The following is a 22,515-nucleotide window of genomic DNA, read 5'->3' on the forward strand; positions in this document are numbered from 1 at the left end:
GTGACCTCCTGGTGTATGGTGACAATGTCCTCATAAGTGAACGGTAGAATTTTACAACCAAAAATATACATAAATATACATGTCTGTAAACTTCAAAATGCAAAAAACAAAAAAGAACTGGCTAAAACTATTCATGGGGTGTGGTCCAGGGGTGTGTGAAATGTACTGACCTAGCGACAGGGTAGTTGTCCTCAGTCTGCAGCCATTAGTGTTAAGTTTGCTCCAGCGGAAGGCACTTGCAACGTATTGCCAAATGCTTTGCTGGCATTGCCATGCATCAGAGTCAGGTCTGAAGCTTTCTAGTAAGGAAAGCGTACTCTACTGGTTTGGTCTTTCCTGCATTAGGCCCTGCAGTGTACTTAAAGGGCATCTGTCAGCAGTTTTGTACCTATGACACCGGCTGACCTGTTACATGTGCGCTTGGCAGCTGAAGACATCTGTGTTGGTCCCATGTTCATATGTGTCCGCATTACTGAGAAAAATGATGTTTTAATATATGCAAATGAGCCTCTAGGAGCAACAGGGGCGTTGCCGTTACACCTAGAGGCTCTGCTCTCTCTGCAACGGCCGTGTCCTCTGCACTTTGATTAACAGGACCAGGTGTGATGACATTTTCACTGCCTGATCCTGTCAAAGGGGAGAGGGCGCAGCAGCTGCAGAGAGAGCAGAGCCTCTAAGTGTAACGGCAACATGTCCATTACTCCTAGAGGCTCATTTGCATATATTAAAACTTCATTTTTCTCAGCAATGCGGGCACATATGAACATGGGACCAACACAGATGCCTTCAGCTGCCAAGTGCACATGTAACAGGTCAGCCAGTGTCATAGGTACAAAACTGCTGACAGATGCCCTTTACGATTGTGTGCGTGGATATTGGGGTGATATATACAGCTCTGTCTACTACACTTTTATCTGATAGTTACCACTCTTGTCAATGGAAACATAAACACAAATAAAAATATGTCATTTTTTGTCTTTTTCTTTTATACATATAAAAAGATCTTCTACATATTATTAATTTCCATTTGGTATGTTACATGTCAATCTTCTGTACAGAACACAATGCAGTCACTCTGTATGTACAATGCGCCGTGACGGGAATCCATCCACAGTCATAAAGGCGCAGTTAGGCATCACTCTTCCATGGACTCTCGCTAGTCATTTGGTTTAGCAGCAATTGGAGAGATGGCACAGAGTTCCTGACGGGAGACTAGCAACTGCTGTTCTTGAACTCTCCGTTTTCGGTTATGGATAGCTTGGTCGGGTTGGTTGGAGAGATCCCGTTCCGCACTTGCGAGCTATAGCGCTCCTTCACTTGCGTTAGTGCGCTCATCAGGCGGGTGTTGGCTGCATCCAGCGACATAATCCTCTTCTCCTGAAATAGACCAGACACGTTATAAGAAGTTGCAGCTTATGGTCATTGGAGGAACACACTGACCAGACCTGACTACTTTCTTCTATGCAAAATGGAACCTTCATCAGGCGCCAAAAACACAGTTGTCATGCTGACGGTCTCCATATTGTTGGAAAGTCTTGGTAGTTCTACAAATCTGATACAATTTACTAAGGGAAAGAGGTCAGCAATTCATTTCTAATAGATGTCCCTCACTATATTTGGCTTTGTTCCTATCAATTCCCTCGGCTGTGCTAGCTTTCTCACTTTACACCATAGCCATCCAATCAAAATTTATAGCAACCCGGTAACCCATAGGTGCACAGAGCATCTGTACATGGCCTAATATTTTCTAGAATTCTGAACCACAGAAGAAAGGCTATTGTAACGTTTTCCTTTAGTAAAGTATGGCAGAAGACTCACTGACTGATTCTGGCTAACTGGAGATCATACAATGTGCATAGTAACTTGAAGGGTACGTTCACATTTGTGGCATGCCTGATCCGGTCCAAATTCTGGCTGTTGACAAGACAAAAAACTTTGCATGCAACTGTTCTTGTCTGGCCGAAATTTGGCATTTATGCTGGAAGGTGGCTGGATCACCTCTGGACCACATTATAGTCAATGAGATTCAGCGGTAATACTGTAGAATCTAGCAATGCCGGATCCGGCGACTGCTCTTTCTCAGAACAGCCTACCTCATCCGCTGCTGCAGATGTAAATGTACCCAAAGCAAGGTGTCCAATTTGTGCGATCTCCAGCGATCAGCTGTACCCCGTGAGGAAGCTAGTGTTCAATTAACCTGCAGTGACACCGCTAGAGAAATAAGGTATTACACGTGTCTGCCAAAAAATTCAGTGGGTACGCTGGCTGCCTATTTCATGGACATGATGGGTCCTCCAAAGTGGTCCTGCACTTTGGACGAGGGTCCTGGTCATGCTACCCCAAATGTATCGCCTAGATCTGTAAAGCCTTATCAGGACTAATTATAACACTGACATACGGCACATTTCACTATTTATAAGGGTAAAGCGACATTATTGTAACCCCATCCACCTAGTTAAGCTCACTTATATTACCAGAAAATAATTGTGATATGGATTGGAAAAAGAGGTGTGCATTGAATGTTTCATTTTGCAGAGAAGAAAAGATGGCAGTTGCTGTGAATGGACGCATTCATTGAGGGGGTCTACAAGGAGGACATTGAACCTAACAGAAGACAGTGTAACGGATGGCTTGTTTTCGCCAGCAGCAGAGGAGACACAGCAACACAGGAGTGAAGCAGCCAAAAGCTGGAACTGAAAGGTTGTTCTGAGCGCGGGTGATGGGAAGGGAGTGAAGGTTTGCTCAAAATAAATCAGAATAAAACAAAAACATAAGACCAAAAATGCACTGCTCCAACCCCATTCCAGCTCAGAGGGTATGGGAGAGGAAATAGAGGGGGAGGTGGGGGTTATAAGCCTGTAACATTCCATCCTTACACCTCAACTAATATATTGCATATTCAGACTCCATCATTTTACTATGTAGAAAAGTTTAGCTTTAAAGAGACTGTCAGCATAATCAACCCTATTGAACCAAACAGACTGCCTGGTAAGGTTGATCATGCTGATTGAAACAATACTTTTCTTTTGCCTGTATGTTAAACAGGTTTAGAGATATCTGCATTTTTATTCACATGCAAATGAGCACATTGGAGCACCAAGTGGCAGGGCTGAATCACTGGAGCACTGCTTTTGTAACACCCCTGTGTTCTGCACACTCCATTCTCCCCTTGAATGACAGGGCTAGACAGCATGCTGTAACAGAGTTTTGACCTATCATATACACTACTTACTATAGCCTTACCATGTTGAGAATAGAGGTTTTCTATGCTTAGAAAGCTAATACATATTACGTTTTTTTCCACAGACACAATATATGTTTATAAAGAAACCAGTAATATGTATTAGCTTTCTAAGTATAAAAAAACACTCCTCTGAACATGATAAGGCTGAGTTAATATTACAGTTTAGGTTTCCGGTCTTCTTCCAAAGAAAAAAATTGATCTGTTATTTTGATTAGCAGTTATGCTCAGTTCTCACTAAAAAAAACTGATCCATCCTTTTTTTTTTTGAGCATCAGTTATGATCAGTTTGCATCACTTCTGTCACAGATCAGTTATTTTTGACAGGGGAAAAAGTATTGCATGCAGGACTTTTTCTCGCATCAAAAATAACTGATCTCTGACGGAAGCGACACAAACTAATCATATCATCATAACTGATGCTCAAAATAACAGATCCTTTTTTTTTTTCCTGTTCTTCTGACAGATCAGAAGAACAGAAAGCTAAATGGTGATGTGAACTGAGCCTTATATCTCGTTCACACGTCAGTGTTTTGGTCAGAAATTTACATAAGTGATTTTGAGCCAAAAACAGGTGTAGCTCTAAACACAGATCTTTCCCTTATTTCTTATGTTTGTGGAAGCTCCAATCCTGGTTTTGGCTGACAATCACTGATAGAAATCACTGACCAAAACACTGATGTGTGAATGAGACTTTAGGCTGTAGCCTGAAGATCAGTGGTAAGCATTGCATGTAGATGTACCTGGTTCAAATCCCAGGAGAGACTTCTAGTTTTTCTTTCTTCAGTTAAAAAGGCTATAGCCTTACTATATTGAGAATGGAGGTTTTCTATACTTAGAGCACTAATACATATTACTGGTCTCTTTATAATCACATATTGTGCCTGTGAATAAACCAGCAATAAGTATTAGCTTTCTAAGCATAGAAAACCTCTATTCTCAATATAGTATAATCTTTATTACAAGTTAAATGAGGGAGAAAAAAAATAACGAAATAAACCTAAAAGTCACTCCTGGGAGGGATTTGAACCTGTGACATCTACACGCAAGGCCGAACGCTCACCTCCAGGTTATAGCCTTATGATATTGAGAACAGTAATTTTCTAGGCTAATGCATATTACTGGTATCTTCATAATCATAATCATATATTGTGCCTGTGAATAAACTAGTAATATGTAGTAGCTTTCTAAGCATAGAAAACCTATAGTCTCAACTTGGTAAGTGTATATGATATGTACATGCAAGGACACAGCTCTGATGTCTAGCCCTGATGTCTTGCCCTGTCAATGAAGGGGAGGGTGGAATGTGCAGAGCACAGGGGTGTTACAAAAGCAGTGCTCCAAGGATTTGACCCCGCCCCCTGGTAATCAGACGTGCTCATTTGCATATGAATAACAACACTGCTTAACATACAGACAAATGAACGGTATCGTTTAATAGGGTTGATCAAGCTGACAGAGGCTCTTTTAATATGGCACCAGGATTAATATTGCTATTAATATTCTATGCGAATACAACTATAACTTAAAGTGAGATATAGGACTGAATTATACATCTAAACCCATAGGGAGATATTTATTAAGACTTGAGTTTTTATAAGCCAGTCTTTATCTCATGCTGGTGTCAGGGGTCCCACAATGAAGAGGCTCGCGCCTCTTAATAATTGTGGTGCAGCAGGTCCGTGCACCAGAACTGAAATCTACGTCAGCAAGGGAGCTGGTGTAGAGGTCAGGCATCATCTATGCTAGTTTTCTGGTGTACATTACAGTAAATGTGCCAGGCTGGCTATGCCCAGCGCTACAGCACCCTGCTCACTGTTTGGAACAGTGGGGAAAACTCCCAAAAAAGTCACAACATTTTGCACCCAACTTTGTGACTTTTTTGATGCCAGTTTTCTGGTCTACAGAGGTTGATGGTGGTCCTACACAAAATATAAAAAGGGGTATTTGCTATGGGCACAAGAAACAACCTCTCTAGTTTATGGTGCACATTACATTGTATGTTCTATTCCAGCAATGCTTAACCTGCGGCCCTCCAGCTGTTGCAAAACTACAACTCCCAGCATTCTCGGACAGCCTACAGTTATCAACCTACAGCAGGGCACTGTGGGAGTTGTAGTTTTACAACAGCTGGAGGGCCGCAGGTTGAGCATCCCTGTTCTATTCCGTTCACAGTCAAGTTGCTGTGATAACGGCCCCTGTACAGTCCTGACAGCTCCTAAGGTCGCATCTTCCATCTCATTCATGTCCCTGGTAACACAACATGCCAACAGGATTCACGCTATTGTAATGATCAGTGTGCATGGCTCTGATTGTAGCACATTAGCATGGTGGTGATGGTGTTCTAGTATATTAGTATATCTTGCATGAGAAGTAAGTAACATGGAAAAACTGCTTGGAGAAGATAGATGTAACTCTCCTGACTTGTCTGTTTTAGCAAATACTTGTATTCCCATAATATAACAATTCTAGGACATCTTCCGTAATAACTTTGCATTGCACCTTTGCTCTGTTATTCCTCCTAAATATTGCCAACTGGGTGTTACCATTCTCCTTATCAAAATAGCGTGCCCCTACACAGCCTGACGAGTCAGCGCTGATTGGACAGTGTGAGGTTGAATGGGGACCCAACTCCAACTGGTAACACCCAATTGTCAAATTATTCTTACTTTTTCAGGAGGAATAAGAGGAGAAAGGCATAATGAGTTCTAAGTCAAGACGCTGCAGAATGATTCATTCATAAAGAATACAATAGTTACTAATACAGAGATGACAGGTCCTCTTTAAACTTTAAAACTTGGGTAAAACAGCCAACTCCCCCCAAAAAAAGACCACTGTGTAGACAAGGTAAGAACAATGGCAGAAATTTACCAAGACCAGCGCTTCATACGTACTGGTATTGTATGAATGACTCTCTGCACTACTCTATATAGAAATGAAGTATACTAATGTCACCCCATGTGATGAGGGCTTTGCCCATCACCCCCCGGGGCAGTGCTGTGACTGATGCACAAGCCCCTGACGTGGCTGCCTGCACTACTATCATATATATGAGTGCACCTAATGAATGGCTTGGAACAAGCACTACTATCATATATATGAGTGCACCTAATGAATGGCTTGGAAAAAGCACTACTATCATATATATGAGTGCACCTAATGAATGGCTTGGAAAAAGCACTACTATCATATATATGAGTGCACCTAATGAATGGCTTGGAAAAAGCACTACTATCATATATATGAGTGCACCTAATGAATGGCTTGGAAAAAGCACTACTATCATATATATGAGTGCACCTAATGAATGGCTTGGAACAAGCACTACTATCATATATATGAGTGCACCTAATGAATGGCTTGGAACAAGCACTACTATCATAGATATGAGTGCACCTAATGAATGGCTTGGAACAAGCACTACTATCATATATATGAGTGCACCTAATGAATGGCTTGGAGAAAGCACTGCCGGGACAAGCACTGCTAACATTTATATATGAGTGCACCTAATGAATGGCTTGGAAAAAGCACTACTATCCTATATATGAGTGCACCTAATGAATGGCTTGGAACAAGCACTACTATCATATATATGAGTGCACCTAATGAATGGCTTGGAACAAGCACTACTATCATATATATGAGTGCACCTAATGAATGGCTTGGAAAAAGCACTACTATCATATATATGAGTGCACCTAATGAATGGCTTGGAACAAGCACTACTATCATATATATGAGTGCACCTAATGAATGGCTTGGAACAAGCACTACTATCATATATATGAGTGCACCTAATGAATGGCTTGGAAAAAGCACTACTATCCTATATATGAGTGCACCTAATGAATGGCTTGGAACAAGCACTGCCGGGACTGGAAAGGGATGTGTGAGGGACGTCTTCTGTATACATTTATCATATTGATATCATGAGCCGAGGATTTCAGGGTGAGGGTTACCCGAGCCTTCGCTCTCACCAGTGACCCTGCAGAGACAAGGAGCTGGAATGTGTAGGAGGTCAGGCACAGGCCACGTCTGGGGACACTGCTTAGCTATTATGCGCGCTGGTTTTACTTGCCTGTTTGCGTTACACTCCCATTAATGACCTGTAATTTAACACAGTTGTGATGAGACTAACATGAGAGAGAAAGTCAGTGGTTATTTTTTTGCTTCGTGAGGAAGGAGAGGGAAATCTCCGCACTGGAAGCTTTGCTGACGCCATGTAATGACACAAGACGGATGAAGTGCGGTTCACACAAGACACGGACAGTGACGGGACCCTTACTTTGTACACCAGCTCGATCTTCCCGACACATTACAGTCAAGCACTTACACGAAAAGGCTGAACACATCGCAAAATAAAATATTACATTCGCAAAAAGGGGCTAAGAATTCTCATCCCCCCCAACATTTCTGCCAGAAATATTCCGCTGACCTAAAAACTGAAGGTATCGCATTGCAAAGGAGGATTAGGTGAACTTCGGCTTTCCAGCTGTCGGTGGATTTAAAGGTCTAAGCAGCTGCGCTGGTTACCTAACTGTGCTGCTCTCCGCACGTGTCTGCTCTCCTTCCCTTTACATCTCTGTCACTAAGAGACATGTTACCTCTGTTGCACTAAAAGTCAAAAAACTCCTCTCAAAAGGAGCAATCTGGGTGAAAAGTAAGAGGTTGGGAAGTTATTTTCCCCATGACTGCTATTCCTGGCACTGTCGGCAGAATACATTCAGCAGTTATGGCACCTGTCAAGGCAGAAGGGCTGTCAATATGGCAGCATGCAAATTTTAGCAGCGCCTCAGTTCTCTCTATTGACAGAACGTAGGTTCCTGATGAAGGCAAGAGCGGATGGGGGGCGTGCACCGGAAATGTGGATTTCATCCTGCTGCGCAGCGCTCCCCGACAGTAAGGGCATCCGTGTCTTCAAGTCTGATGAATAAATAGGCTGAAAAGAGCACACATAATGGTAGTTTCAGCCACGTCCACTACACGTGTGTGGGGGCCTCCCGACTCTTTCCCAACAGATGATATTGGGGTGAAAGAAGGATTGGGCATGATGAATTTCAAAGCCTGAGAAAATAAGAGGTGGGCTCAACAATGCCGAGAAACGCATTGGAGGAAAATTGCACCTTGAGCAGCCAGTTACCAAAATAATAAAGAGTCGGGTGACAATCAAATTGATAATGGATAACCATGATAATGACATATCACATCAGACCTCTAACATGATTATCCAAAAAATCCTTTCATCCTCCTCAGTCTAGGACTACGGCAATATCTAATAATAGGACTGGTGGACAAAGCCTGTAATCAGGGTAACTACTTGACACTGGGTGGTACCGTCAGTCAAGACATCGACCAAGTCTACATACCCATATTGCCGCTGCTCGCGGTGACCATGGATCCCCAAATGCCTCAACCTCGACACGTGTTTCGCCACGTAGGCTTCGTCGGGAACTGTGGCTGCTCAAGGTGCAATTTTCCTCCAATGCGATTCTCCGCATTGTTAAGCCCATTTTTTAGAGGCTCGCTTCTCTACATCCCATCCCTTTTGACTACAAGTGATGTAATTCAATAAAATTATTTATTTTTATGCTAACAGCATCCTCGTTTTTGGTGTTTATCTTCTGACCTTTCCATACAAGTGAAATCGGAATAAGAGAATTATGGTGCTTGGTGGGGGTAACCTCGTACCTGCGCATCAATGATTTTCTGCTTCGCATCGATGACAGCCTGCATCTCTGCATGATCTTTTTTCAGTTCCTCTTCTACAGCGATTAGCCTGGAAGGAAAGAACATGAGTGATGCGAGACAGGTCCGGCATAGACAGATACGGAAAAGTGGGGGCCTATGGTCCGAGTCTCACCTGCTGATCACACTTTTCATTTGGCTGTCCTTCTCCTCCTGCTGCCGCCGCAGCCGGTCTTCGCTGTCCTCTAGTCTAGATTTGTATTCCATTAGCAGCTTCTGCATCTGCTGCTCCTGCACCAGGAGCCGCCTCTCGTATTCCTCCAGCCGACGGCTCGAAACCTTCAACTTCTCCTTTAGCTTGGCTATCTCTTGCTCGTACTGGGAAGCAGAGGACGGCATGTTAATGGGAGTGCAGCAGTCCATTCTGTCTTACTTGAAGTGTCACAGATTGTAATTTGTGTCTACTTAGTTGACGTCAGTTCTAAAAATAATAGCGGCAATTCGACTTTTCTCTGCCTTTGCTGATTTGAAGTGGTTTGGTTTGACATCACAAATGAGGTGACCACTACACGGCAGATCTATGGTCCTATGTATGGACTTATAATGCACATGGTACTGGGGTGTGATAATCCTGAGGTCTGGATGCAGAAAGATTCACATCTGCAGACAACGCAGAGGCAGGCAAACCTCCGGTGAAATCAGATAGGTGCCAGCATCCATTTACCGTATTTTTCGCTTTATAAGACGCACATTTTACCTCAAAAGTGAGGGAAAAATGGCAGTGCATCATATAAAGCGAATACTAATAAGTGCTTTCATTATGGAAGCAGTCATACGTATGCAGGGGGAGCAATGAGTGAAGCGCTGAGCTGGCTGTACTCACCGCTCCACCATCTTCTTTCAGTACTATGACCTTATGAAGTGCATTGTAAGGTCATTCTGCAGTACAGGGCTGGCAGAAAGAAAACCAGGGGGGTAGTAAGTGTGGAGAGAGTGTTATCCAGAGCAGGAGAGGCGAGTTCATTTATTTATTTAATGTCTGATCTGAGGTGTGATGAGGATTGGGGTCTGGTCTGAGGTCTGATTCAGCCTGGGGGGATCTGATCTGAGGTCTAATAAAGATTAAGAATCTGATGTCTTATAAAGTCTGAGGGATCTGACCTAAGGTCTGATGACATTTGGGGGTCTGATGAAGATTGGGGTCTGATCTGAAATCTAATGAAGATTGGGGGTCTGATCTTCTGTCTGATGAAAAATCTATTTTTTATTTTCCACCTCTAAAATCTAGGTGCGTCTTTCCGTCTGGTGCGTCTTATAAAGTGAAAAGTACGGTATCCATGTACTTACCTTCTCAGCAGGTTTTGCTTCTTCCTTATTTTGGTCCGCAGTTTCCTCTTCTTCGTCTTCATACTGACCATTATTCAGCACCCAGGCAGCCGTCCTCTCCACCGGTGACATGGTGGTAGAGTCCACAGGTGACTGGGCCTACAGGAGGACAGAAATAAACGTTGAAATATGACAATATTCAGAAGGGTCACTAGAGCAGCGGTCCCTGGACTCAGCATCTCGCTTGTCTGCTTTGCTGTACAGACTAGGACAGAATGAGAAGAAATATCTCATCCTCATTAGAGGATAAGCAAGTTAACGAGAGCTGCACTGTACTGCTGGAAGTCTAGATAAAGTTGGATAGCAACAGTATACACACAGATAAGGGTGCATTCACACTGTGCTTGCTGTGTAAATTTGGTATATATCTTGGGGGGGAGCTCCTAGTACATACGTCAAATGTATGCATAGTACTACATCTGCCTGGTGAAGGCCAAAAGAGTCTCCATATGATGTTCATAGTGCAGGTATACGGGAATACATGTATTTTTGTTTATTTTTTGCTGTATAGAACAGAGTAACCGACTACAATCTTCTAGACCAGGGATGGTCAAACTGCAGCTCTCCAGCTGTTGTAAAACTACAAATCCCATCATGCCCTGCTGTAGGCTGCTAGCTGTAGGCAGACTAGGCATGCTGGGATTTGTAGTTTGACAACAGCTGTAGAGCCACAGTTTGCCCATCCCTGTTCTAGACAGAAGGATCCAGAAACAGAATATACCGTGTGGTATACATTTTGTATTTTATAAATGGGAGCCTACGGGCGACGTCGTTCGCTGTATACCTACCCAGTGGCAGAGAGCAATATGTTGAGAAATCTGCATGTGTATCCCTTGTGGTCACTAGGAGGAGGGGGCTGTACTCTGTCACTTCCTGGAGACCAGGGACTACAACTCCCAGCACGCACACCTATTTGGCTGTAACTCCCACAGAAGTGAAAGGAGGATTCTGGGAGTTGTAGTTTCTGAACAGCTGGAGGATACGGATCCCCGCTGTAGACCGTAGCAGTCTATGATATTTCTCTGTCAATTGACTCCCATTCATTTCAGCAGCCATAAAGTGAGCGCACCCTGCTGTACGATGAGCACAGGAAATTCAGGAAGGGAGTGTGCGCCACCAAAATGGCCGCTCCCAGGGAAGGTTTATTATAGTCTATATATACGGAAATCTAATTAATGAAATCAAACTGAAGTCTATAACACATCCTCTGTAATACAGCAGATGTTCTTTTACTGGAACCTGAGTCCGTGTGAACCGAGGGCACATTCTGTACTTAAAGGCTATGAACACCTTCAAGGGCAGTTTTTTTTTTTAAAGATTGCATTTTACTCATTTTGGGTTGAAAATCTTTTTTACAGTTGGTCTTAAAATTTTTCGACAGTTTTTTTCCTACTTAATTTCAGCCACAGATGCAGAGTATCTTACACCGAGTCAGTTAGGGACTGAAACTTCGACACTCTGCAGCTATGGATGATATGTAGACGTGTAGAACAAAAACTGCTGCACATTTTTAATAAAGACCAAATGAAAAAAATATTTTAGCCATAAATGAGTAAAATTGCCCAAAAAATGCTCTTGAAGGTGTTCATTGCCTTTTAACACTTTCAATATCCTCCAAGTGCAGGTTTTCATAGAAATGATGTGCAAGTGCAGACCCATACAATTAACAGCCACAAGGAGGCAGCATTGTGCCAGAAGACTGCTACACCATGCAAACAACTTACCAGGGCTGCATTTAAAGGGGTTCTGTCACCCCACTAAACAGTTTTTTTTTTTGTGTACTTATAATCCCTATACTGCGATTTATCCATACATAATGTGATTAATCATTTTGGTTCAGTAGATTCTGCTAAAAACATACTTTTATAATATGTAAATTACATGTTGATTGACAGGGCCAGCGAACGGGATCTTTCTCTGGCTGGCCCTGTCTGCTATCAAGATCTCACGCCTGCACCGTAACGGTATTCAATCGGCGCAGGCGCACTGAGAGGTGGACGCTCGCTCGGCCGCTTCATCCTCAATGTGCCTGCGCCGATGACGTCACATCTACACCCGACGCAGGCGCATTGAGGAAAGAGCGGCCGTCCTCCTCTCAGTGCGCCTGCCCCGACTGAAGACCGGTACGGCGCAGGCGCCAGATTTTAAATGCAAACAGGGCCAGCAGAGAAAGATCCCGTTCGCTGGCCCTGTCAATCAACATGCGGAGGGGGCGTCTTAAGAATAGGAGGATGCGGCTGCTACCAGCAAGTAACCGCCCTACTTGTTGGTAGAGAGGTAATTTACATATTATAAAAGTACGTTTTTAGCAGAATCTACTGAACCAAAATGATTAATCACATTATGTATGGATAAATCGCAGTATAGGGATTATAAGTACACAAAAAAAAAAAAAAACTGTTTAGTGGGGTGACAGAAGCCCTTTAAAGGGGTTCTGTGGCAATGTACCTTTATTCGACTAAGGCCTCATGCACACGGCCGTGGACCCATTCACTTAAATGGGTCCGCAATTCTGGAGATGTGGAACGGAGTCACGGAACGGAACACCGGAAACACTACAGAGTGCTTCTGTGGTGTTTCTTTCTGTTGTTCCGCACTGCAAATAAATATGACATGTCATATTTTTTAGCGGTGCGGACAGACCACGGACCCATTCAAGTTGAATGTGTAAGAAAAAAGGAAATCCAGCTTCCAGACGACCATATAAATGCTTTAATGAAAAAACGTGCTAAAATCCGGACATGTACACCAGGTGTACATGTCCGGATTTTAGCACGTTTTTTTATTAAAGCATTTATATGGTCGTCTGGGAGCTGGATTTCCTTTTTTCTTACACTTCCATTATCGCTGAGTTCCTGGCGATCATCCGTGCCTCCATCTCAGATCGTGACCAGGTGAGCCTCGACTGCTGCTTTTTTCTTGATTCAAGTTGAATGGGTCCGGCGCGCTGCACGGATGTTGCCCGTGCATTGGGGATCGCGATTGCGGTCCCCAATGCACGGAACGGCCAATCAACGGCCGTGTGCATGAGGCCTTAGGCTACTTTCACACTTGCGTTTTGTGCGGATCCGTCATGGACAGATCCGTTCAAATAATACAACCGTCTGCATCCATGCTGAACGTATCCGTTTGTATTATCTTTAACATAGCCAAGACGGATCAGTCTTGAACACCATTTAAAGTCAATGGGGGACGGATCTGTTTTCTATTGTGCCAGATTGTGTCAGTGAAAACGGATCCGTCCCCATTGACTTACATTGTGCGTCAGAACGGATCCGTTTGGCTTAGTTTCGTCAGACGGACGCCAAAACGCTGATTGTCCGTCCCTGAAGTGGAACGGAGACTGAACTGATGCATTCTGAGCGGATCCTTTTCCATTCAGAATGCATTAGAATGCAAACTGATCCGTTTTGGACCGCGTGTGAGAGCCCTGAACGGATCTCACAAACGGAAAGCCAAAACGCCAGTGTGAAAGTAGACCTATGTAAATGATAGATATTTTCATAAAGCCAAGTTATCACACAAAGCTCCCAATGCATTACAGATCTGTGGTTTACCTTCTCTCCCCCGGAAAGTCTCTAACATCCTGACTATCGTCCATTTTGCCGATTTGTAATAAATCGTTCCTGCTTGCTAAGCACAGGAGCATTTTTGAGCACCAGATGCATCATCCTTAAAGGGGTATTCCCATCTCAGACATAGACGGGGTATCACTAGGATGTTCCATCAATGTAAGATAGGCGAGGGTCCTACCTTTGGGACCTGTTCCTATCTCCCGAATGGGAGCCCAAAAGTGAAGGTGAGCCGCGCCTGCAGAGGGGCGCGCCACATTCACTGCTATAGGCGTTCCGAAAGCAGATGAGCAAACGCACTGTGAATGGAGAGCACGCCACACCTCTCCATACACTGACGGAAATAGCCGGAACTGATCTATCCTGAGGACAGGCCATCGAGATCTGTAACCGGGACAAATCCTTTAACTTTCTGGGGGAAGATGAAAAAAAACCCCAGCATTTCTGCCACCATATTTTGTATCATGAATTATTTGTATTTTGATATTATCTGAGGCGCAGTGCGGCTATGGCGATACCAAATATGCAATTTTTTTTTTTTTTAGGTTTTACTACTTTTGGGCAATAAAAGCATATTTCATAGAAAATCTAAAAAAGTTTTACGTTGGGGGCATTCCGAGTGCCATAAATTTATTCCTCCGTTGATGTAGCTGTATACGGAGAACCATTAAGGGGTACACATATATATAAATAAATAATGAACTTTTCCGCCATTTTTTTATTTTTTTTTAAACAGCATTCGCCATGTGGTTTAGAGGACGTTACAATTATAGCAATACCAAAATAAAAGAAAAAGCACCTTATTACTCGTCACTCAGCCTGACAGGCCATGCCTTAATCACGGCCTAATAGGCGTACGTCTTTTGCTAGGCTCCCTGGCTCCTATGGCATGGGGGGACACATGGTGACAAAGGGAGCCCACTCCCTCTGTCAAACCACTTTGATGCCCAGACACTATTGACCACAGCATTCAATGGGTTAAACAACCAGGAGTGGAGCTAATTCTGATCCTGGATGTTGCAGCGGGCACCTGGCTGTATACTGTAGAGCGCAGCTACAGGGAAAGTAAAGTTACTTCTCAATGCAGGAAGGGGTTATTCAATTTAGATCATCCATTTTTATATACCCTATTAGGGAATTCGGTTGTTAAGGCGGCTCCTCTCTAAACTGGGTCCTCTTGGGCAGAGTGGAGGGAGGTTACGAAGAGCATCTCTGGCACTTTAGGCTGAAGGGACCAGAAACAGGGCCTGCAGCAAAGGGGTAGATGCCCTCTGTCTTACCTGCTGGGTCTGCTGGCGGTGAACGGCTCGTAGTTTTGGTACAGGGCTCTCGCGGGAAGATGTTGATTGTTGTCTAGACCGGTTCCCATTTTGCACAGGCTCAGCAAGCAGTGTGGCAGAGATGCCCGACATGCTGCCCGTGCTACGTAAGGAGGCACTGTGTGGCAAAGACTGTGGGGCCTTGGCTCGAGCCCCAAGAGCCGCCTGGTCGGTCTTTCGGATCTGGGCTTGCCCTGTGCTATTCTGTCGTGGCAGTGCTATAGGAACGGGTCTTTCTGGCATGGTGTGCCGCCTGCTGAAGTCCTCACTCTGGGTGCTCCTTTTGGTGAAGTCCTCCATACTGCTATTGCTAGGTCCGCTGAGGATGAATTCCTCACTGTTACTCTGGCTTCGAGAGCTGGCAGTGCTTAGGTTTTCCAGACTAGAGTCCACAGAGGCTTTGGGCATGGAGGGTGGAGGGTTGTTGAGGTGGTAGACAGGGTTTTGGAAGGATAGGGGCTGCAAGCTGTTCTGCTGACTCAAGGCTGGGTGTAAGGGTCTCCTGACTTGTGGAGCACTTTGCGGTGTGCCCTGGTTGTCCCGTAACTGCTTGATGGTGGCTACGTGCGCAATAGACAACTGGCTGCCAGTTAATCGCAATGGTGGCTCTTGAACAACAGAGGAACGCTCACTGTGAGTGACGGTGGAGTCCTGTAGGTCCATCAAGGACACGCTGCGTCCATTGGGAAGCACATTATCTCTATCGTCTTTGTCAGAATAAGACATACTTTGCGTTGATGCCTGCTGGACAAGAAGCAAGGTTTTCCCCCTGAAGTAGTTTTCCGCATTTTCAATGGTTGGAGACTTCAGCTTCAGAAGGTCACTGCACAAAAATAATCACTGGTTACACATTCAAAATCACTGCAAATTAGACACATACATTCTTTATTGGTAAAGTCCGCCATGCTATTACTCATGGAGGAAAGAGCCCTAATGTCACCATGCTGAATGTCCAGCTGTGGCAATGACATTAATATCTAGTATGCATTAAATGCGTATATATATTCCGCAGCAGGAACGGTCGCATGTAAATTATGTTCGACATTCCCTCGTATGAATCGTGGGAGATGTTTCCAGGTGAGGCTGCGGTCACCTGGCAATTTTTTCTGTAGGGAAATGTAAAATTACATACAGCCATTCATGTGCATGTTAGGCACTCTATGGTGGGGGGTCTGAAGTAGAAGACCCCCTTCTAAGGCTGCAAGCACATGTTCATGTGGCTTTACAGATGCAGCATAAGGCTTCTCTCCCACTAGCGTTAGGCTTGTCCGGTTTTTGCCAGGCACGTTTGCCGTGCTGCGGCCGCATCTCCCTCCCGTCCCCATTATAGTGACTGGGGCTGGCCGGACTTCTGGCAGCACACGTGTGCAAGCGCGAATACGGATCCAGCAGGCTGTTCCCCTGCTGGATAAGCCTAATGCTAGTGTAAAAAAAGCGGAGGAGATTTTAAGATATCTTATACAACAGTAAAAATTGCCCGCATAAAAAAATCACATCTGGAGCGGAGGTTTTCTGCGAGTTCAATATTGATGGCCTATTCTCAGGATAGGTCATCAATCTGATCAGCAGGAGACCTACTCCTGGCACCCCCACCAATCAGCTGTATGAAGGGCTTGTGGCACCCTGGTGATCGCTGCTGCCTCCTCCTCACATCTTACCAAGCACAGCGCCATACATTGGATAATGGCTGCACTTAGTATTGCGGCCCAAGCCCACTCACTTGAATGAGATTTAGCTGCAAACAGGACGTGTGACCGATGAAGGTGATGTCACTGGCCTAGGAAGATGCCGTGGCACTCACCAGTGCCTCTTCAATCAGTTGATCGGTAGGGGTGCCAGGAGTTGGACCTCCACTGATCAGACATCACTAGCCATCAATATTGAAAATCCTTTTAAAATCCACAGCGTGCCAATTCATTTTGTGGATTTTCACCACAGATTTGACTCCTTTCAATGTGAGGGGGGTGAAATCTGTGGAAATTTGCGGAAATTTCAACCTCAAGTGCAGGTACGCTAATAAGGAATCTGGACAGGAGTTGTCCTGATGGGAAAATTCCATTCAGCACCCTTCCCAAATATTGGCATTTTTGAGACCCCCTCAAGGGGGCTGACAATTCTTGAAGTTATTTTATGCACATTTGTTTTTTATGAAAGCCTCCAATGATACAATAAGAGTAAAACAACCCTAAGAACATTACATAGACCACACCACAAAAAGTCCATGTATAATACACTGCCCATATAGGTGACTCACCAGTCTGCGGGATCCTCAAATATCTTCTGAAGTCCCGACGAAAGGCTGCCACTTACATTCGGAGTGGAGCTGTGCTCACTGAATCGTCTTAGCTGTTGCTGGATGGGGGTGGGATTGGTCAGTGATTTGGTGATGTCCGCGAGGATGCGTGGAAGCGGTCCCAGTTTTTCCACGGTGGCCTGTAGGAAGGAATTTTCACCCTGATTGGACAATATGCGTGGCAACGTCCGCCATTGTGACGGGGAAGGCCAGGAGGGGTTCGGAGGGCAGGTGTTTTTTTTTGTTTTTGTTTTTTTTTTGGTTTGTTTGTTCATATGAGTATGTGAGCGCATGGCATGAGCGCAGAGCCATATTATCAACCACGATGTGACGGATGGAGGAGACGGGGTGTAGCCAGGCATCGGGGTAGGAAAGGGCAAGGGAGAAAAGGAAATAGAGAAGAAATTAGGACTGCTCAAATCCAGAAGGAAAAATAATTAATTCATGCTTAACATAACTAAAAACTACTGCCATTCCAACTCAAAACAGACATGCAATGCTAACGTACTACAAAAATGCCAGAAGAGACGAGGGAAGAGTGGTGGTCATCCAGAAGGTGCACGGGTGTCGGGGTTAGAGAGAGGAGCATGCGTCCAGTCTAGTGAAAGGAGGAAGAATAGAAGGTGAACAGTGTTATAAGGAAGAAGACTTCTCCAAGGACTCAGCCGAGTGATGCAGTCAGTCTGGTACAGATGGGTAATGTAGGTGGACCATGGAGCTACTGTATGTCAATGTGGCTGATCGTGGAGGGCACAAAGTAACCAGTGAAATATGAGGGGATGTGAGACACCACAACACAGCTGGCGACAAATCAGAAGACAGAATACATAGAGACCCATTGGAAGAAAGGCAAAAACCATCACGGTCACTTAACAAGCCAACTTACCAGCACGTGCGGAGCATTATACAAGAGTGCACCATTTAAAGGGGTTTTCCCGAGACTGATCTGACCTGTAGGGGTCCGACACCCAGGACTCCTGCCGATAAGCCGTTTGAGAAGGCACCGATGCTCCCAGTAGCTCCGCGGCCTCAGTTTAGCCTAGGCATCACTTCTATTGGTCATGGCCCTAGCGCAACTTAGCCCCATTGAAGTGAATGGGGACGAGCTGGGATACCAAGCACAGCTGTTATATAATGGACGGCGCTGAGGTTGAGAAGGCCGCAGCGCTACTCTGAGTGCCTCTTCATACAGCTGATCGGTTGGGGTTCTGGTTGTCCGACTCCCATTGATTAATACTGATGGCCTATCCAGAGGGTAGGTCATCAGTTAAAATATTTTGGAAAACCCCTTTAAGAGAATATTTATTTACTGGTGCTCAGCTAAAATCGAAGATTAAAGGGATTCTCCGGGCTTTTAATATTAAATGACCTATCCTCAAGATAGGTTATCAAGATCAGATCAGCGGGGGTCCGACACCCAGCACCCCTGCCGATCAGCTGTATGAGGAGACAGCGCGCGCAGTGTGCATGTGCCGCCTCACCGCTGCTGTCTATGGCAAAGCAGGAAGAGAGAAGGGAGATGGCATTTTCACACTGTGCGCGCCGTCTCCTCATACAGCTGATCGGCGGGGGTGCCGGGGGTCGGACCGCCACTGATCTGATATTGATGACCTATCCTAGGAAGATCCAGAGAACTCCTTTAAGGCTGCATTCACATGACCGTATTTTCAGTGTACGCGGACCCATTCATTTCTGTCATCTGTGTGCTGTCTGCATCCGTGCTGCACATTATAGAACATGTCCTATTCTTGCCCATTATGCATTTTTACAATGGGGCCCGTGAAAAGTGCAGGATGCACATGGACCACATCCGAATATTTCAGATCTGCGATTAACGGGCTACAAAATGGTTACGGTCGTGGGAATGTAGCCTAAGACTTTCAGCCTGTTCATTTTTAAAAATTGCATTTCCTATACTATAGGGTGATATCTGGCATTTGTATGTACTAAAAGCCCCTATACAAGGGGTTGTCTCATCATAGAAAACCCATTTAATGCGGGAGTTGAATACCCTTTAGGTCTGGCTCCTGAGAATCCCAGCAAACAGCTGAATGCCGGAGAATGCCAAGGCCAGCCAGACATTTCCCCTGCGGTGGGCACTGCATTAGATAGTAAGTATTCCATGTCGGCCATGCACGTAAATGGCTGTCGATGTAATAAATGGATGGCATGAGTTCGTCATAGTGAGGACTATTGCTTGTTAGGGCCCTCCTAGGGGGCCTTCACACGCAGCAGATTTAGTTGTAGAATTTTCCACCACCGAAAATCAGTTCCATTCACCTGAATGGGTCTTGCAGAAATCCATCTGCTTCCCACCCCCTTCAAGTGAATGGAACAGATTTTCAGTTGCGGAAAGTTTGCAGTGTGTGAATGCATCCTAACGCAGGGCAATAATCAGGAATGAAGTGATGGCCGAGTTCACATATAACAATCATCCCCTCGGTATGGGGATGAACGATCCCATCCCATCCTTGTACAGACTGATGAAAGATGCAGTCGCCCGTTTGTTTACTCCCTCGCTGGGTGATCGGCGGCACATTTACATGGCAGTGTGACTTCCCGTACTGACCTCTGCACCTCTATAATGATTTATAATGCTGTGTGTCCCTGGAATTTATTGAATTACACTGCCCTAATGCAGTCAGTGTAATTCAGTAGATTTGGAGGGTCTAGCAGGGGTCAGTACGGTAAATCACACTGCGAGTTTCTCACATTGAACTCGCTTGTCTGTGTCTGGCATTAATAGGCTGATAGGACTTACATAGGAACATTTTAAAGGGAACCTGTCACCTCCAAAAACCATCCCAAGCCGCCAGCAGTGTGTTTCCGACGATAATTTTCTTCCCGAAGGCCGATGCAGCTGAAGCTCAGAAAACGTTCCTTTATCCCCTGCCGGCGCGCTTCTCTAGTCATGCTTGAAGTCAAGGGGGCAGCGGCCTCCTTGCTTCAAGTCAAGATAGCCACGCCCCCTTCCCCGTGATTGACAGCCGGCAGTTCGGCTGGCTTTGCCGAACTCTCTGCATAAGTGCTGTCAATCACAGTGAAGGGGGCGTGGCTATCCTGACTTGAAGCAAGGAGGCCGCTGCCCCCTTGACTTCAAGCATGACTAGAGAAGCGCGCCGGCAGGGGAAAAAGGAACGTTTTCTGAGCTTCAGCCGCATCGGCCTTCGGGAAGAAAATTATCGTCGGAAACACACTGCTGGCTACTGTCAGGTACTGCTGGCGGCTTGGGATGGTTTTTGGAGGGGACATGTTCCCTTTAAAAAATCTCAAATGGTGTAGTGATACCGCTACCATGAGTAAGACTAAAGGAGGACATCACATTTCAGTCTGGACTGTCTGGGTAATATTGCATCCAGGACCATTTTCTTTGTCATGTCAGTGTCACTGATATAATCGGCTGTTTAATGGCCGTCTCTCTCTCTCTTTCATGTTACCAGATGATCTAGGAGACGGTGTGAGGAATAATCACAAAGTGCAATAATCACCGCCATCTTCACCTGGAGTACGGCGGGTTGTGATCTATTACTCATTGAAAACCCAGGCTGCAGTGACCCCCCCTACAAAACCGCAGTCCACAGCCTATAATAGGTGATTAAAAAAAGTGCTCTCATGACTGACAGATTACAGGTCACAGAGTTTAACTTAAGAAGATGCACTTCTATTAGATGGTGCTGAAGTGTCAGGTGCCCTCAGTGGTAATGGGTAGAGAAAGAGGCGCAACTGATTACCCTACAGCCCCTCATCATCCGTGAGCCAGATTGGGCGGTGGATATGGAGTATTAGATGCTATACTAGATTCTGGACTTCAAATAAAATGCTGCAATTCAAGCTAATCTAGATGAACACTTTCCACCTTCTGGACGGAGGTAGAAGGCCACCAGTCCTGTGTGCGCACCTTATCGAGCTGAGACACCACTTCCCACAGGAGGCAATGCAGGACTGAGAGCTCCCGGCCAAGGTCGATGTACCCTTCAAATCCCGGCGTGTTCGAGATGGTATCTGGGTTGGAGATCTCTTGAAGAAAGCGTTTCATCCCACCCCATTCGTGCTCCAAGAAGTCATTCATAAAAGCCATGTATTCTTCTTTATTGCCAAATCTGTTCAAAAGCGAGAAGATATCAAGTGCGATTATAAAAACGATATTGATCTACAAAGTGTGAGAGCACGTGGGGGGTATTATAGCGCCTAGTGTGCCATGTTACACCCGTGGACCGCGTGCGCGTCTATGTCACTCCTGCACAGTATGGCGTACTGTATAGGAGCTAGCAGCACAGTACATGGGTCAGAGTGATAAATCGCATATGTAACAAGTTCTGAAAGTTGCTGGTTATCCTGTAGAGAGTTGCAGATAAATCTGGTGTAGGACGGAAGACACTGGGGTAAGTTTACTAAGACCGGCATTTCATACACTGGTCTTAGGGTAGGAGCTGGAACAGATCATCTTAAATCTATTAAAGAGTAACTAAACTTTTTTTTTTCAATTTTTGATACGTCATAAGGACATATCAGAAGTGTTGATCGGCGGGGGTCCCAGCTCTGAGACCACCACCGATCGCTAGCACGAATGCTCAGAGCACTGCTTCCCCCTTACTGCTGTGCGCGAGACTGTTGACGAGCTCATAGACTTTCTATTGAAACCGTCTACAGTCTCGCACTCAGCAGCGAGGAGAAGCCCTCGTTCTAGTGATCTGTGGTGGTCTCAGAGCTGGGACTCCTGCCGATATGCTCCTATGATGTATAAAAAAAAAAAAAGCGTAGTTACTCTTTAAGCCACATATGGCCCGCCCTCTTCCATTCAAGCCTTGCCCCCCCTTTTAGAAATGCGGCAAGTGTAAAAGGGAGTAAAAGTTGCATTTTTGCATTAAGTAGGGCTTGCACAAAAATTTGCAACTTTTGTCCGTCACAACACTGACGTCAGAAGGTCTTAATAAATTCCATAAAAACATCAAAAATTGTTGTGGTCAATTTGGGCCATACAAGACCTTACACTTGTCTTAAAAGGAACCTGTCTGA

The 22,515-nt window shown here is 45.0% G+C and overlaps 1 protein-coding gene across 6 annotated transcripts in view; it reads right to left on the reverse strand.

Annotated features, from left to right (window-relative positions):
• Nucleotides 1–738: 738 nt before the first annotated feature.
• The window catches only part of RASAL2 (RAS protein activator like 2), a 294,933-nt gene continuing 273,156 nt past the window's right edge, over nucleotides 739–22,515 (reverse strand). For 3 of the 6 annotated variants that reach the window (XM_040406656.1, XM_040406663.1, XM_040406662.1), the window contains 8 exons: nucleotides 21,398–21,599; nucleotides 18,008–18,097; nucleotides 17,461–17,660; nucleotides 15,168–16,029; nucleotides 10,277–10,414; nucleotides 9,105–9,307; nucleotides 8,933–9,020; nucleotides 739–1,377 (listed from right to left, as the gene is read on the reverse strand). In XM_040406656.1, coding sequence (XP_040262590.1) covers nucleotides 1,213–1,377; nucleotides 8,933–9,020; nucleotides 9,105–9,307; nucleotides 10,277–10,414; nucleotides 15,168–16,029; nucleotides 17,461–17,660; nucleotides 18,008–18,097; nucleotides 21,398–21,599 — 1,948 coding nt within the window. In that variant the 3' untranslated portion in view covers nucleotides 739–1,212. Of the gene's footprint in view, nucleotides 1,378–7,322; nucleotides 7,351–8,932; nucleotides 9,021–9,104; nucleotides 9,308–10,276; nucleotides 10,415–15,167; nucleotides 16,030–17,460; nucleotides 17,661–18,007; nucleotides 18,098–21,397; nucleotides 21,600–22,515 lie in introns of all 6 variants that reach the window. The other 3 variants (XM_040406657.1, XM_040406661.1, XM_040406658.1) reach the window with 3 other exon arrangements.

This window comes from Bufo bufo, chromosome 9 (genome assembly GCF_905171765.1).
Source record: "Bufo bufo chromosome 9, aBufBuf1.1, whole genome shotgun sequence".
In the NCBI taxonomy this organism is placed as follows: Eukaryota; Metazoa; Chordata; class Amphibia; order Anura; family Bufonidae; genus Bufo; species Bufo bufo.